The sequence below is a fragment of the Aegilops tauschii genome, chromosome 5 (genome assembly GCF_002575655.3).
Source record: "Aegilops tauschii subsp. strangulata cultivar AL8/78 chromosome 5, Aet v6.0, whole genome shotgun sequence".
Classification (NCBI taxonomy): domain Eukaryota; kingdom Viridiplantae; phylum Streptophyta; class Magnoliopsida; order Poales; family Poaceae; genus Aegilops; species Aegilops tauschii.
In genome coordinates, this window is record NC_053039.3 from 564,298,889 (window position 1) to 564,315,667 (window position 16,779).

General features: G+C 45.6%; 1 protein-coding gene across 2 annotated transcripts; it reads left to right on the plus strand.

Moving 5' to 3' along the window:
• Positions 1–1,188: 1,188 nt before the first annotated feature.
• On the plus strand, positions 1,189–8,983 carry LOC109763818 (probable ion channel CASTOR). Of its 2 annotated transcripts, none has more exons than XM_073498438.1 (12): positions 1,189–1,681; positions 1,772–1,843; positions 1,932–2,546; positions 3,828–4,010; positions 4,186–4,245; positions 4,316–4,519; positions 5,011–5,259; positions 6,037–6,135; positions 7,129–7,323; positions 7,429–7,521; positions 7,718–7,984; positions 8,331–8,983. In XM_073498438.1, the coding sequence occupies exons 1-12, from the start codon at positions 1,262–1,264 to the stop codon at positions 8,547–8,549; spliced, it is 2,676 nt and encodes an 891-aa protein (XP_073354539.1). In that variant the 5' UTR covers positions 1,189–1,261; the 3' UTR covers positions 8,550–8,983. The 2 variants fall into 2 exon arrangements, with proteins under 2 accessions (XP_073354539.1, XP_020178268.3); XM_020322679.4 differs by lacking the exon at positions 6,037–6,135 and adding an exon at positions 5,886–5,984 and having other exon boundaries at positions 1,202–1,681.
• Positions 8,984–16,779: the final 7,796 nt, after the last annotated feature.

Here is a 16,779-nt window from a genome sequence, read left to right on the forward strand (position 1 = left end):
ACTCGACCTAAAAGTTGTTTAGGAATAACAAAAAAATTGTTTTTAGACCGTTAACTTTAAAATACACAATCTTGAATCTTTATATGCAATTTAATATTGGCAACAAAAAGAAGTTTTATGTAGAGCGTTGATGCACCCATGACTTGTTATAGACATGTAGCACAATTGACACTTTACTAAAGATAAATGAACATTAAGCCTCCATTATTTTGTTATTTTGTTATTTTTTATGTTTTATTTTGATGATTTTCATAAGCTGAATCATCTTTATGAATCGGAGGGAATATTTCGACTTACAAAGTTTGTAATAATTGAAATTATTATGATATCATCTTGGACCAAAACACATTTTACATAAATATTTTCTGGAGCAATTTTTGGATAAAGATCAATAAGGCATGTGACAAAAATATAACAGCAAAGTCATGCGATATTTTTACTATCTTCTCTATGCAATGTCGTTTCTTTTCTCTTTCTCCTCACAATTGAAACTAAAATATCATATTTTTATCAATCATATGCAAATTCAAGATAAATTTTACTAGCTTTGTCACTGAAGTATTAATGATTTACTAGACTATTTTTTGTGCAATTTGAATTTTGAACCCAAAACTGAACTTAGAACTAAAATACCAAGTTTGTCTAGAATTGTATGTTAATTTTAGTTGAAATATGGCCACATTGGCGAGTGAAGTTATTCCTGATTTACCATAATTGTTTCATAAGAATGTGATATGAATTACAACCCAAAAATTAAACTAAAATTAAAAATATATGTTTCTCGGAAACGACATGCCAAATTTAGCTAAAGTTCTAGCAATTTCACCATTGAATTATTTTTTGATTTATTTGAATAATTCCAATTTTCTATAGAACCCAAAATTTCCAAGTTTTATAGCTACGAGTGGAGAGATGAAAAGATGCGCCAGATAATATAGGGTTTCCGAGATGGTCACATCGTTTAAATAAAGATAAATGTAATGTTTAAACAAGTTTTAAAAAATGGAAAGTTTAAGCACATCGTAGACACTGAGTTCCAGTTAATAGAAAATTAAGAAACCAAAACAAAAATCTAAATTTTAATCGCCGGGCCTGCAAGTCAACGACAAGGGAGGAATTATTCCACCCAACCGAACATGCGGCAACCCAACAAACCCCAACGAACCCAACGACATCCCTTCCATCATCATCAAAAAAAAAGAAAAAAAAAATAACGACATCCCTTGCCTCGCCCCCACTCCTCAGCGCCGGCATACCGAGAATGCCCCTGGACCCCGACCACTCCCCGTCGCCGCCGCCGCAGCCGCCGCACCGCGACTGGTTCTTCCCGCCGGCGCCGCCCTTCCTCCCCTCCTCCTCCAGGTCCCTCGCCCCCAGGGCCCCCTTCCCCTCCACCTCCCGCTCCTACAAGCCCTACTCGCCCGCCGACCGCCGCCCGCTCCCGGCCCCCCGCTCCCGCTCCCGCTCCCCGCACCCCTCGCCGGAGCAGCAGTCGCCGCAGCCCCCCTCCGCGCCGCGCCTCCGCGGGTGGGACCCCCGGTACGCGGGCGTCCGCCGCGGCGATGCGCAGGCGCCCGCAGCTGCAGCCGCGCCGCCGGCCGCCCCGCAGGCGGTGCCCGAGAGGAAGTCGCCCCCGGCGTCGGCGCTCACCCTCCGGTGGTCCGGGATGCTCTCCGCAGCGGTGAGTCACGGTGAACTCGCGGGGTTTGACTTTTGTTGACTGCCTACAGTTGTCTGATCATAGCTGAATGTGTTGATGCTTCCATTCCAGGCCATTCTGCTCTGCTTCGCCTCCCTCCTCCACAGGAACTTCTCCCTGCACGACCAGGTCCACCATTTGCGGGTAAAATCCTGACCCATTTCACTCTGCGCGCACATTACGCAAGAGGGCGGCAGCCTTACCGCCGCTCCGCTCGTTTCGATTCTGCCAGGGACAGCTTGGCGCGGCCACCGCGAAGTTGCAGTCATGTATCGTCGTCATGGACTCGTCTCTGGACATGAGCAGTGTGTTTTCGTACCAGAGCAACGACGAGTTTGTGCCCAGCAGAAGCCTGAAGAATTTCTCCCTGCTGCTCTCGCTGTCCGCGCTGTATGCGCCGATAATTATTCTCAAGTACATAGACCTTTTGTCCAGGCTGAGGAGATCGGGAGGCTCCGAGGTTGCCTTCAACAAGCGGTTGGCGTACAGAGTAGATATATTTTTGTCACTCCATCCGTACGCTAAACCCTTGGTTCTTCTTGTCGGTACAATGTTGCTTATCGGTCTTGGTGGGCTCGCTCTTTATGGGGTTACTGATGATAGCTTGTCGGATTGCCTCTGGTTATCGTGGACCTTTGTCGCTGATGCGGGGAATCATGCAAATGCCGTGGGCTTTGGTCCTAAGTTGGTTTCAGTTTCAATCAGTATTGGTGGGATGTTGGTTTTCGCCATGATGCTTGGTCTTGTGACTGATTCAATCTCAGAGAAGTTTGATTCTTTGAGGAAAGGAAGGAGCGAGGTCATAGAGCAGAGTCACACTCTGATCCTCGGGTGGAGCGACAAGTTGGTAATCTTGGAATCAACCTTTGCTGATTTCTTTCATGCAACATTTTCTGTTATTTTTCTTATTATTCAGATAAGAGTGCTATATCAATAGCTAATATCCTAACATGAATAACGCCAACTAGGTATATGAGTGCTTCTTATTGCATAAGGACACTCTTTAACTACTTCCTGAAGCTTCAAGTGTAGAGGCATGTTATAGAAAGATGGTCAGATCTCCAGCTTACAGTGTGAATATCACATGAAGTGTGGTCTTTTTTATTTTATTTTCTGCCAGCTGATTTGTTGTCATTTTGGTGTGTGGGCTTAAAATAGGCAAACTAGTTATGGATACAAACGGGACCTGTCGTGGAATTGTCACGGCAGATGTCCTAGTATGAGGACTTAGTCGCGAGGCCAACGCATCTATGCGGTAGCTTGAGAGGGGTTGGGCGGAATCGAGAGACGCAACACAAGACAAGGATTTAGACAGCTTCGGGCCCCGGGAAACATCATCCGGTAATAACCCTACATGCTGTTTGAGGCTAGGTCTCATTATGATCACGGGAGAGTCGCCGGGAACCGGCTCTCGGTGTCTAGCCCTAGAGATTGCTTCTTGTTACTTGTCCCTCTTTGGGGTGCCCTGCCCATTGAACCATCCAGTGCAGACGGCGGCTGATAATACATGATAATTCGCCTCCAATTTGTTGGAAGAAAACTGGGCTTCCCAAGCAGTGACTCGCTCATATTCAATAAACAGCTCATGCATACAGGTGCGGCCCAGTGTGTTTATATAGACCAACCCGCGAGAGACGGATGGTAAAGACGACCGTTGCATCAGAGGCGGTACAGACAGATGAGTTGGTCACGATGTTTTAAAATGAAGAGTGGAACACAGATGTACTCCCGCCGGTCCTTTTTAGTTCGCATATAAGATTTGTCTGAAGTCAAACCTCGTAAAGTTTGACCAACTTTATAGATAAAAATGTGAACACTCACAATGTGAAATCATTATCATTAGATGCGTCGTGACTTAGATTTTCATATTGTATAACTCTAGCATTGTAGATGTTGATATTTTTTCATATAAATGTGGTCAAACTTTACAAAGTTTGACTTCAGGCAATTCTTATATGCAGAGTAAAAAGGACCGGAGGGAGTAATATTTCCTCTCACATTGTGTTTTCTGTTGTCAGCTCCTATGAGCAGTACTGTGTACTGATAGTAGTTAGTTGTATTATGCATATGGTTTTATAGCTGTTTGTTGCGTTTCTCCAGACTAACATATTTCCCTTTATGGTAATAGGGATCTTTACTGAACCAAATATGTATTGCTAACGAAAGTTTGGGAGGAGGGACTATCGTAGTGATGGCCGAGAGAGACAAAGAGGAAATGGAAGCAGATATTGCTAAAATGGAGTTTGATATGAAAGGAACGGCTGTAATATGTAGAAGTGGAAGCCCTTTGATTCTGGCTGACTTGAAAAAGGTAAAAATTATGATTACTGATTCAGAGACATATTTTGATTTTCTTCTGTTTGCTACATTTGTTAATGTTAATATGCCACCGTGGTATCTTTAGATAGGTCGATTACTGTGATGTTAATCAATTTATTATGTCTCTTTTCTCCTATTTTTGGACTAAATCTACCATAATGCTCAAGGTCTCAGTTTCTAAGGCGCGTGCAATTGTGGTTTTAGCTGAAGAAGGAAATGCTGACCAGGTTTGTTCTGCTGATCAAATTGCACCGTTTAATATGAAATCAGTGCTTACATTAGCTGTCCCTTCTCCAGAGTGATGCCCGAGCACTGCGAATAGTCTTGAGTTTAACTGGAGTTAAAGAAGGGCTAAGAGGTCACATTGTAGTTGAGCTTAGTGATCTTGACAATGAAGTGCTAGTCAAACTTGTTGGTGGAGACCTTGTGGAAACTGTTGTTGCACATGATGTGATAGGTCGGTTGATGATACAATGCGCGCGTCAGCCGGGCCTTGCTCAGGTATTTTCTAACCAACAATTCTGAATATATTTCGCTCCTTGAAAACAAACTCCTCTTGAGCATTCTGTTTGGTTCTATTTATTGTTGCATTGTGGAATTGCATATCAGAGACCTTTCTAGTACAGCCTGTTTTCTTCAGAAAGTTTCTTCCACTAAACTTATGATCTTCGCTCGATTTTTCAGATGTATATTAGCTATTGGCTCTGTTTAATTCCACTTGTGTTGTTCTCCGCCCTGCCAATTACTCGCTTATGTATTTCATTTTACTTCTATACTGCATTTTTTAGCTTGAGGCTGCAGATTTTATGAAACTAACGTGGGTGCTTGTTCTACATTTGCAACCTGCACACACTGACACACTTACCTACATAATGCTGATTATAATTTCCTTGCTGGTTGAGTATTAGATAGACTTCACACTTCAGTGACTACATGCAGTCTTTCTAATTTGTAACTGTACCTTCAAAGACTAATTGAGTAAGCATTCACAGATATGGGAAGATATCCTTGGCTTTGAGAACTGCGAGTTCTACATTAAAAGATGGCCTCAGTTGGTCGGAATGCAATTTGAAGATGTGCTGATTAGTTTTCCTGATGCTGTTCCATGTGGAATAAAGATGGCATCTTACGGGGGCAAGATTATTTTAAATCCTGATGATTGTTATGTCTTGCAAGAGGGTGATGAGGTGATAGTAATTGCAGAGGATGATGATACATATACCCCATCACCGTTACCCAAGGTATTTATCTTTATAACCAAGTGCATCAACTGAATTTTGCCCATACAGAGCTAGTTTCAAATGTTCCTTTTTAGCTTACGCTTATCAGTAGCTGTAATAGTCCACGGTGCGATCCGTGCCATTTAACATCATATTGTGCCTACTGTATTGAACCTTTTAGACTAATCTTGAAAATTGGCTTTTTTCTGAATGTGGGCCATCAAATATCATATTGTGCCTCTACTGTATTGAACCTAATGATTAATCTCAAAAATCCGATTTTGTGTGAATGTGGGCCATTAACTAGTGTCCTCTAATATTTCACATAAAATCTTCCTAAGAACCTTCTGGAAATGCTTCCCTTAGAAAAGTTTTTTTTTATCAGGATACATGAAGTTAAACATAACTTGAGTGCTTTTGCATTAAGATTTGAGAAGTATACCTTCCCCTTTTGTTCAGTGAGCACCAAACGTGCAACTGCATGATACTATTTGCGTTAATGTCATCTATGAGGTGTCTTCACTTTCTTGAACTATAAAAACTACTTTTGTTAGCTTCCTAAGAAAGTGTAGTATTGACACTGCACATATATACATAGAACATCCTGTAATGAAGTTTACAAAAGCAAAGTCAATTTTATTATTCAGGTTAAAGAAGCTGTTTACATAGACATTGTTCGCCATGAAAGAAACTCCCAGAAGATTCTTCTTTGTGGAATGCGACGGGATATAGATGATATGATTGTGGTAAGCCCTTTCTTCAAGCCCCTAATTACCTTTTCTCTGTAAACTTGTGCAGGTTAGGAGAGGCTACCCGCCTAAAGATTTTGTTGGTCCAAAGTCTCCAGAAAGAATATTATTTTGTGGTTGGCGACGTGATATGGAAGATATGATAATGGTAAATTGATTATGGATACAAATTGGCATCCTCACCCTCTTCTGGAATGTTCATGTAGATATGATGCGGTCATTTGGAGCATTTTGAAGCAAAATTTGACTGTCCTGAACATCTTGAAACTATGAAAAATATATTATTTCCCCCTGCTCTATACCTTCCTTACATCTAATTAATGCTATGGCCGCATAGTGGTGGAGTGAGGCAATGATCCTTTGAGGTCTTATGGTGCTCCTTAAATATGTTGTCTTAACATATCTTTTGAATCCAATGTTTCTTACATCATACTGTCTCCAACTTTTGATGTACATGGCTAACTCTAGTTGAGAAATTCCTGTGTCTTCTGCATGACTCTTATATGAGATACACTCTAATTTGACATATATGCAGATATGGGCTAGCGTAACATCGGCAAAAATTCAGTTTAAAAAAACATAGGCATAAATTCTTGCTGATGGTGTGCTTGGAGCCTCACATTAGTTGTTCATTTAGGCTTGACTTGTAGTTTTATACGGTATGACTACGTTGATGCATGTGTGGCAACAAACTCGTGCATTTAGCAAACACTTCGTACTTTTCAGTGTTGGTTGAACAAAATTGTACACAAAGAAGATAAAATCTGCTAAATTTATAACTTTGTCATACTAATATAATATGTTGTACTGACTGTAGCTCAAAGTTGTAAGTACTGTAAGAATTGTTTATACAGCTGTAATCGATCCAAACTATTTTTCTCCCCTTTTTGTTTGCTGGGTCTTGATCTGTCTTAGGCTTGTAGCCTTTACCATAAACTCTTCTTTTTATTAATGCATCGAGACACAAACTTCTGAATTTTCTCGATTTTTTTATTTATACATCAGCATATGATGCCATTATCAGACAGTATGGAGATATGCAACACAGAACCTTTTGTTTGTCTCAATTCCTCCCATAGTACATTTACTTTTAGTGCACTGCAAGTCAACAGCATATTGTAACTTGGTTTTAGATATTCAGGTACTGGATGCTTTCCTAGCTCCAGGGTCAGAGTTGTGGATGTTCAATGATGTCCCTGAGATAGATAGAGAAAGAAAGCTAATTGAGGGAGGTCTGGACTTTAGTCGTCTAGAAAATATTACGTTGGTTCATCGAGATGGAAATGCTGTTATTCGCCGTCACTTGGAGAGCCTCCCTTTAGAGTCGTTTGATTCTGTAAGTTCTGCAAAAATAAGATTGTTTTCCTGGATAAAAGGAAGCCTATGAGTTTGATTTCTTGTTTCTTCCATCTGACTGAATTTCCTATGATTTTGATTGTAGATATTGATTTTGGCAGATGAATCTGTAGAAGATTCAGCAATCCAAGCTGATTCGAGGTCTCTTGCAACGCTACTGCTGATCAGAGATATTCAGGTTCTTCTATAAATGCAAAACCATTTGGACTTTTCTTTTGACTTGTCATTATAACTGCAGATCATGTCGTTTTATGATAGTGATTATCTTTGGTTATGTGCTATTTTGGTTTTCGATTATCTTTACTGATGCTATAAACCAATACTGAGATCTTTACGTAAACTTATTATTATTATTGAACTTCTAACTACTGCAGGCAAAACGGCTTCCATACAAGGAAGCGATTGGTTCAGATGGTTTCCGAAGAAGCTTATCGGAAGGTTCTTGGATGGGAGAGATGCAACAAGCATCTGATAAATCTGTTATTATCAGTGAGATATTGGATCCTAGGACTAAGAATTTATTATACATGTCAAAAATAAGTGACTATGTTCTTTCAAATGAACTCGTGAGCATGGCATTGGCAATGGTTGCAGAGGATCGCCAAATAAATTACGTCTTGGAGGAGCTCTTTGCTGAACAGGTATTATTCTCAGAATTTCTGCCCCTCAATGGACATTAAGCTTTTACAGCCGTCACATCACATGTTTCTTCTCAACATACTGTATATGCTAAATGATACGTACGTATAGCTGTCTTTTTACGAAGTCTTGGAGTTTTGAACCTGATGTTACTATATAGAGTACCAGGTTAAGTTTACCTATAGATCATTACCTCCAGAAAAGAGAATTTTGTAAGAATACCTGACAATTTTGCCACTGTACACATACATGTTTTCCTCTGTTTCAAAAAGTCTGCAGTAAGCACTCTTGTCAGGTTTTTGCATCAGCATCGCTAATCTTTTGCCCTGCATTTGTACTCTTCGGCAGGGGAATGAACTGCAAATACGACAATCCGACCTGTACCTTCGAGAAGACGAGGAGCTAAACTTCTTCGAGGTCATGCTACGAGCTAGGCAGAGGAAAGAGGTTGTCATCGGGTACCGTCTCGAGGACGCCGAGCGTGCCATAATCAATCCACCGGACAAAGTTTCAAGGAGAAGGTGGTCACCCAAGGATGTTTTTGTTGCTATAGCCGAGAAAGAATGAAATATCATCAGACAATATATTACAATTTAAACTACGCGCCTCGCTGATAACTCGAATGAAACCGACAGTAACAGCGGACGGTTGTTGCATGGCGTGCCGCCACATCCGGAAGATGAACAAGGGCTGCGTGTGGAGATAGCAAAGCAGGAAGTAGATACTGGGACAAATCTAGAGGTCTAGATCCTTTGCGTATAGATTCAGTTTATAGTATATTCCTGTGTGGGAAACTTTGGGGGCATCAGTTCGGCAGTCCCAGTTAAAGGCTACATGGAGATGAACATTCATGTGGCCTGTGGGATCTGGAGTTTTTAGGGGCTGTAGTCTTAATCTGTTGTACTCTGGGTATAGACTTCAGTGTTCGTTAAACAGACCAGTTGTAATGCCAAGTGTACATTTGAGAAAAAAAAATATGTTTTATTGTCACCAATTAACAATTCCCACGTCCTTGTTCATGCATGAATAGAGAAGCTGCCTTTACACAATGAAAAGGACAGAGTCTGAAAAGATAAGCTTGTATCCGTCATTTTGTCGCATTAGCAAGAGTTCAGTGTATTATTATCTGCCAAGTTCTTCTTTTATCTTTTACCTCTTTCCACCTTTTTTTTAATCATATTTCGCATCATAAAAAGTGGAGCAAAATAACTGAAAGGCACACCCCCCAAATACAGATCATCAACTATATATGGGAAGAACGATGATAAATACTCCGATTATAATAATGAACTTATGGATTTTTTTGTCTCATTGTTGCATTCTTTTTTTTTTTGCTTGTTTATGGCAACATGAGTACATGACTCAAAATATATGATTTGACGACCCATATGTTTGCCCAGTTTAACGATGGTATTGCTAACCTTAACCAAAATTTCGGCTCTAACATATAGCCCTATTTATAAGACTTCTAAAAGTGCATCTAGTGCCCCTTACTATGTTTTGATGATTAATGACAAATGATTAAGGAACTAATGACTTTAAGGAGTATACATGGATACATAGTCCCAAAGAAATTGTTTTGACAAACCGGTTGTCGACCCTAATTGTTTGAAGTTGAAGAAAGGCTGGGACCTAGAAGATCAAAGGAGATTTCTTTCCTTTTGTGGTTTAATGAATCAATTTGTGCATATGACAAGCCATATTATAATGATGGGTATGATAACTATGTTTCTAGAAGAATCTTGATGATTGCTCAATCACAGCTTAGAAGAATTCCTTTGGGAAACTCCTTTGATGTTTCTGGAAGAAACTTGATGATTGCTCAATCACACCTTAGAAGACTTCCTTTGAAAATCTCCTTTCAGACATAGACAGTGATACCGGTTTTGAGACCGACAATACTGAGATTAGCCTGTGTTGCAAGGGCTGAAAACTTAGCCGTCCATGGTCTCGAAGAGCTTCACTGTCATTACGCCGAGTTTCCATCCCGGTGTTGCTCAAGATGGCCTATGTATCGGAGTTAGAGAGCCCGGCCTCTGGGGGTTGCCCTAAGTGCTTGACTTATGAATCCAGCATGACCAATTTGGAAGCCATGTTGTATCAATCTGGTTCTTCCAATTTCATTTCAAGTCGTCTTGAGAATCTCATCCGGACTCGTGACTTCAAGTCATATCCTGTATTGATATTGGCTCTTCTAGTTTTGATTTCATTCATTCTGAGATTCTTATCTTAGCTTGTGCATTCTTTGATGTGTACGTAGTTCGTTCAAATATGAGTTGCACCAAGTCATGGGTCCGCACTAGCAAGATTTGGTACTGGATATGACTTCAGAGAAATTCATCAATTCTGGCGAGATTGTATGGAATCCACCTTCGGAAACTAATGTCACCGAGTTGAAGAATTTCATTGTCTCTCGTGTTTCTTTAGGATATGCCCGTTGCTTTGATTCATGGTTCTTCCGGTATGGAATCCAAAATTATAGACGACCATATCCTAAAATGGGCCTATATATATGTTGGGGAACGTAGTAATATCAAAAAATTTCCTACGCACACACAAGATCATGGTGATGCATAGCAACGAGAGGGGAGAGTGTTGTCCACGTACCCTCGTAGACCGTAAGCGGAAGCGTTATGAGAACGCGGTTGATGTAGTCGTACGTCTTCACGATCCGACCGATCCAAGTACCGAACGCACGGCACCTCCGAGTTCAGCACACGTTCAGCTCGGTGACGTCCCACAAACTCCGATCCAGCAGAGCTTTGAGGGAGAGTTCCGTCAGCACGACGGCGTGATGACGGTGATGATGATGCTACCGAAGCAGGGCTTCGCCTAAGCACCGCTACGATATGACTGAGGTGGATTATGGTGGAGGGGGGCACCGCACACGGCTAAAAGATCAACTGATCAACTTGTGTGTCTATGGGGTGCCCCCCTCCCCTGTATATAAAGGGGTGGAGGAGGGGGAGGGGCCGGCCCTCCTAGGCGCCCCCCAAGGGGAGTCCTACTCCCACCGGGAGTAGGACTCCAACCCTTCCAAGAGTAGGAGTAGGAGAGAGGGAAGGAGGAGAGAGGAGGAAGGAAAGGGGGGCGCCGCCCCCCTCCTTGTCCAATTCGGACTAGAGGGGGAGGGGGCACGCGGCCTGCCCTGGTCGCCCCTCCTCTTCTTCACTAAGGCCCAATAGGCCCATTACACTCCCCGGGGGGTTCCGGTAACCCCCCCGGTACCCCGGTACTCCCGGTACCGCGGAGGTATACACTTGATGCTCCTTCTTGATTTCTACCTCCGCAGCCTTTAGCATCGCGAAGAGCTCGGGAATTGTCTTATCCATCCCTTGCATATTATAGTTCATCACGAAGCTCTTGTAGCTTGGTGGCAGTGATTGAAGAATTTTGTCAATGACACTATCATCTGGAAGATTAACTCCCAGTTGAATCAAGTGATTGTTATACCCAGACATTTTGAGTATATGCTCACTGACAGAACTATTCTCCTCCATCTTGCAGCTGTAGAACTTATTGGAGACTTCATATCTCTCAATCCGGGCATTTGCTTGAAATATTAACTTCAACTCCTGGAACATCTCATATGCTCCATGACGTTCAAAACGTCGTTGAAGTCCCGGTTCTAAGCCATAAAGCATGGCACACTGAACTATCGAGTAGTCATCAGCTTTGCTCTGCCAGACGTTCATAATATCTGGCGTTGATCCTGCAGTGGGTTTGGCACCTAGCGGTGCTTCCAGGACATAATTATTCTGTGCAGCAATGAGGATAATCCTCAAGTTACGGACCCAGTCCGTGTAATGGCTACCATCATCTTTCAACTTTGCTTTCTCAAGGAACGCATTAAAATTCAACGGAACAACAGCACGGGCCATCTATCTACAACAACATAGACATGCAAAATACTATCAGGTACTAAGTTTATGATAAATTAAAGTTCAACTCATCAAATTACTTAAGAACTCCCACTTAGATAGACATCCCTCTAATCATCTAAGTGATCACGTGATCCATATCAACTAAACCATGTCCGATCATCACGTGAGATGGAGTAGTTTTCAATGGTGAACATCACTATGTTGATCATATCTACTATATGATTCATGCTCGACCTTTCGGTCTCAGTGTTTCGAGGCCATATCTGCATATGCTAGGCTCGTCAAGTTTAACCCGAGTATTCTGCGTGTGCAAAACTAGCTTGCACCCGTTGTATGTGAACGTAGAGCTTATCACACCCGATCATCACGTGGTGTCTCGGCACGACGAACTTTCGCAACGGTGCATACTCAGGGAGAACACTTATACCTTGAAATTTAGTGAGAGATCATCTTCTAATGCTACCGTCGATCTAAGCAAAATAAGATGCATAAAAGATAAACATCACATGCAATCAATATAAGTGATATGATATGGCCATCATCATCTTGTGCCTTTGATCTCCATCTCCAAAGCACCGTCGTGATCACCATCGTCACCGGCGCGACACCTTGATCTCCATCGTAGCATCGTTGCCGTCTCGCCAACTATTGCTTCTACGACTATTGCTACCGCTTAGTGATAAAGTAAAGCAATTACATGGCGATTGCATTTCATACAATAAAGCGACAACCATATGGCTCCTGCCAGTTGCCGATAACTCTGTTACAAAACATGATCATCTCATACAATAAAATTTAGCAACATGTCTTGACCATATCACATCACAACATGCCCTGCAAAAATAAGTTAGACGTCATCTACTTTGTTGTTGCAAGTTTTACGTGGCTACTACGGGCTGAGCATGAACCGTTCTTACCTACGCATCAAAACCACAGTGATATTTCGTCAAGTATGTGTTGTTTTAACCTTCACAAGGACCGGGCGTAGCCAAACTCGATTCAACTAAAGTTGGAGAAACTGACACCCGCCAGCCACCTGTGTGCGAAGCACGTCGGTAGAACCAGTCTCGCGTAAGCGTACGCGTAATGTCGGTCCGGGCCGCTTCATCCAACAATACCGCCGAATCAAAGTATGACATGCTGGTAAGCAGTATGACTAGTATCGCCCACAACTCACTTGTGTTCTACTCGTGCATATAACATCTACGCATAAACCTGGCTCTGATACCACTGTTGGGGAACGTAGTAATATCAAAAAAAAAATCTACATACACGCAAGATCATGGTGATGCATAGCAACGAAAGGGGAGAGTGTTGTCCATGTACCCTCGTAGACCGTAAGCGGAAGCGTTATGAGAACACGGTTGATGTAGTCGTACGTCTTCACGATCCGACCGATCCAAGTACCGAACACACAGCACCTCCGAGTTCAGCACACGTTCAGCTCGGTGATGTCCCACGAACTCCGATCCAGCAGAGCTTCGAGGGAGAGTCCCGTCAGCACAATGGCGTGATGACAGTGATGATGATGCTACCGACGCAGGGCTTCGCCTAAGCACCGCTACGATATGACCGAGGTGGATTATGGTGGAGGGGGGCACCGCACACGGCTAAAAGATCAACTGATCAACTTGTGTGTCTATGGGGTGCCCCCTCCCCCGTATATAAAGGAGTGGAGGAGGGGGAGGGGCCGGCCCTCCTAGGCACGCCCCAAGGGGAGTCCTACTCCCACCGGGAGCAGGACTCTAACCCTTCCAAGAGTAGGAGTAGGAGAGAGGGAAGGAGGAGTGAGGGGGAGGGGGCGCGCGGCCTGCCCTGGCCGCCCCTCCTCTTCTCCACTAAGGCCCAATAGGCCCATTACACTCCCCGGGGAGTTCCGGTAACCCCACGATACTCCGGTATTTGTCCGAACTTGCCCGGAACCCTTCCGAAGTCCAAACATGGTCATCCGATATATCGATATTTATGTCTCATCCATTTCGAGACTCCTCGTCATGTACGTGATCATATCCGGGACTCCGAACTACGTTCGGTTCATCAAAACACGTAAACTCATATTACCGATCGTCACCGAACGTTAAGCATGCAGACCCTACGAGTTCGAGAACTATGTAGACATGACCGAGACACGTCTCCGGTCAATAACCAATAGCGGAACCTGGATGCTCATATTGGCTCCTACATATTCTACGAAGATCTTTATCGGTCAAACCGCATAATAACATACGTTGTTCCCTTTGTCATCAGTATGTTACTTGCCCGAGATTCGATCGTCGGTAACCCAATACCTAGTTCAATCTCGTTACCGGCAAGTCTCTTTACTCGTTCCGTAATACATCATCCCGCAACTAACTCATTAGTTGCTTTGCTTGCAAGGCTTATAGTGATGTGCATTACCGAGAGGGCCCAGAGATACCTCTCCGACAATCGGAGTGACAAATCCTAATCTCGATCTATGCCAACCCAACAAGTACCTTCGGAGACACCTGTAGAGCACCTTTATAATCACCCAGTTATGTTGTGACGTTTGGTAGCACACAAAGTGTTCCTCCGGTGTCGTGGTGGGCGCACGGCAGATGACAAGGGATGGCTGAAGATAGGAGGAGGCTCGAGGGCACTGGTGGGCTCCAGAGGCGAGGTTGGCATGAGCGAGCGCAGGACGCAGAACATACCCAGGTTCGGGGCTCTCCGGAGAGATAACACCCCTAGTCCTGCCGAGTGTGGTTTATACATAACAGTACAGAGTTGCTCCTAGAGCTGTATGGAGGAAGAAGGAGGTCGGGCCAAGGCTTAGGCTGCTCCCTCTCCTCGGGTGTTGCTTGCTGGGTGTGTGGTGTTGCCTGTGTGAATGAGTGAGTCGCCCGTATGCATGAGGCTCCTGGGGGGTTTTATAGGTCAACCCCCCAGGGGTACAATGGTAATGTTACAAGGCCGTAGGGCCGGGTCGTCAGTGTCCAGGGAACCCGGCGCTGGGACCCGCCGGGTTCTCCGGGCGTGGGCCCCATGCGCCTAGGGGTACTATGCGCCGTCTTGTCGACCGTCAGGGCGTGGCCGAGTCGAGTCGATCCACAGTGGTGCTCCATCAGGTCACCGCTTGCTGGCGTCATGGGTGACGTCTGGGGACTGTTGCCATGCCAGCCCTGGTCAGCGGGTAGGTGGGTGGCACTGTTGCCTCGTCCGGCTGACCAGAGGCATGGGCGGGGCACTGTGACTTCGGTCATCAGTTTGTGGAGACTCGTCCCATCGTACGGCCGGGATGGGACGGGCGCCGACCCTTGGCCGGGTTTGGAGAGCACGCCAGGGGCGGTGCTGGCTTGCTGGAAAAGTCTTGAGCTTGGTTGTTGGGGCCGAGTCGAGGAGTCCAGCCGGGTTGCAGATCCCGCCGGGTCGAGCGACCCGGCCAAGGGCGAGCCGGATGGAGGGGCGGTGCTGGCCCCATTGTTTTTGAAAAGGATCCGGGTTCCGTTGCCTGCCTGGGGTTCATCCCCCCGCCAGTAGTCCCCGAAGCTGTGAAGGTCCGCCGTCTTCAGATGGGAGGGCCTTCGCAGTTTCCCCCCTGCGGGTTTTGGTGAGCGCCGGGTCCGGCAACACCCACTGTGTGCCGGCTTCCGGAAGCCGGATCACGGCATCCCGCCCGTGGCGGGAACCGAGGAGTTCAACGAATCTTGGGCAATCTTTCGGGCTTCGCGCAGTCGCCACGTGACGCCTGGGAGCCGGAGGGGCCTGACAGGCCACGCGCGCGACGGGACGGGGCGACGGCCTGGGGCCCGCCACCGCACATCCTCGGCCTATGCGCGCAGATTTATTGCGGCGTCCGAGGGTCGATTGCTATTCCCCAAGCAGTTACTGCGCGCGTACGTGTGCACTTATTGCGGGGAAGTGGGAGGGGCGAGCGCAAACGATCCCACTTCCCCATGTTTCAAACCGTGGCTTATAAATTGGGGGCGAAAGGGGCGGCAGAGATCATTCACGCTCGCGCCCCTGCCTCTTCATCCTCCCTCTGCTCCCGACGACCGCCACTAGCCGCGACGCCCGCAGTCTTGAGCAGAGCTTTCTTGCCATCTTCCTTTTTCTCCTCCTTCTTCTTCTGCGCTCTGGTCGATGGCTCTGCCGTCAGGATCATGGATGGGTTCCACCGTCACCCCCGACGACATCGCCTACCTCCGCGACACTAGGCGCCTGCCGAGGGCGGAGGAGGTTGAGGTGCGCCTCCCACAGGGCGAGTGGGAGCCGCGGCCCGAGGGCTCGGAGCGGGTGGTCTTCCTGACGCACTTCAAGCGCGGGTTTGGGCTTCCCGCGAGCGGCTTCTTCCGTGACTTTCTGGAGTTCTTCGGGCTCCAGCCCCACCATCTTGGCGCCGGCGCCATCGTGCAGCTGTTCGGCTTCGTTACCCTCTGCGAGGGGTACCTGGGGGTCGAACCTTCGATCGACCTCTAGGTGCGCTTCTTCTCCTTGAAGCAGCAGGGGCCGAAGGTCGGGGAGATGTCCGAGTGCGGGGCGGCCGTCATGCGCCAACTGCCCGAAGGTGCCGCTGGAGGATTCTGCCAAGAAATGGCAGAATTCTTTCTTTTACGTCCGCAACCTCGGCGAGGACCGCACCAACCTCCCGCCGTTCATCAACTCGCCGCCGTGGGGGAAGCAGAACTGGGGATGAGGGAGTCCTGGATTAGGGGGTCCTCGGACAGCCGGACTATATCCTTTGGTCGGACTGTTGGACTATGAAGATACAAGATTGAAGACTTCGACCCGTGTCCGGATAGGACTCTCCTTGGCGTGGAAGGCAAGCTTGGCAATACAGATATGTAGATCTCCTCCCTTGTAACCGACTCTGTGTAACCCTAGCCCCCTCCGGTGCCTATATAAACCGGAGGGTTTAGTACGTAGGACGACAACAATCATACCATAGGCTAGCT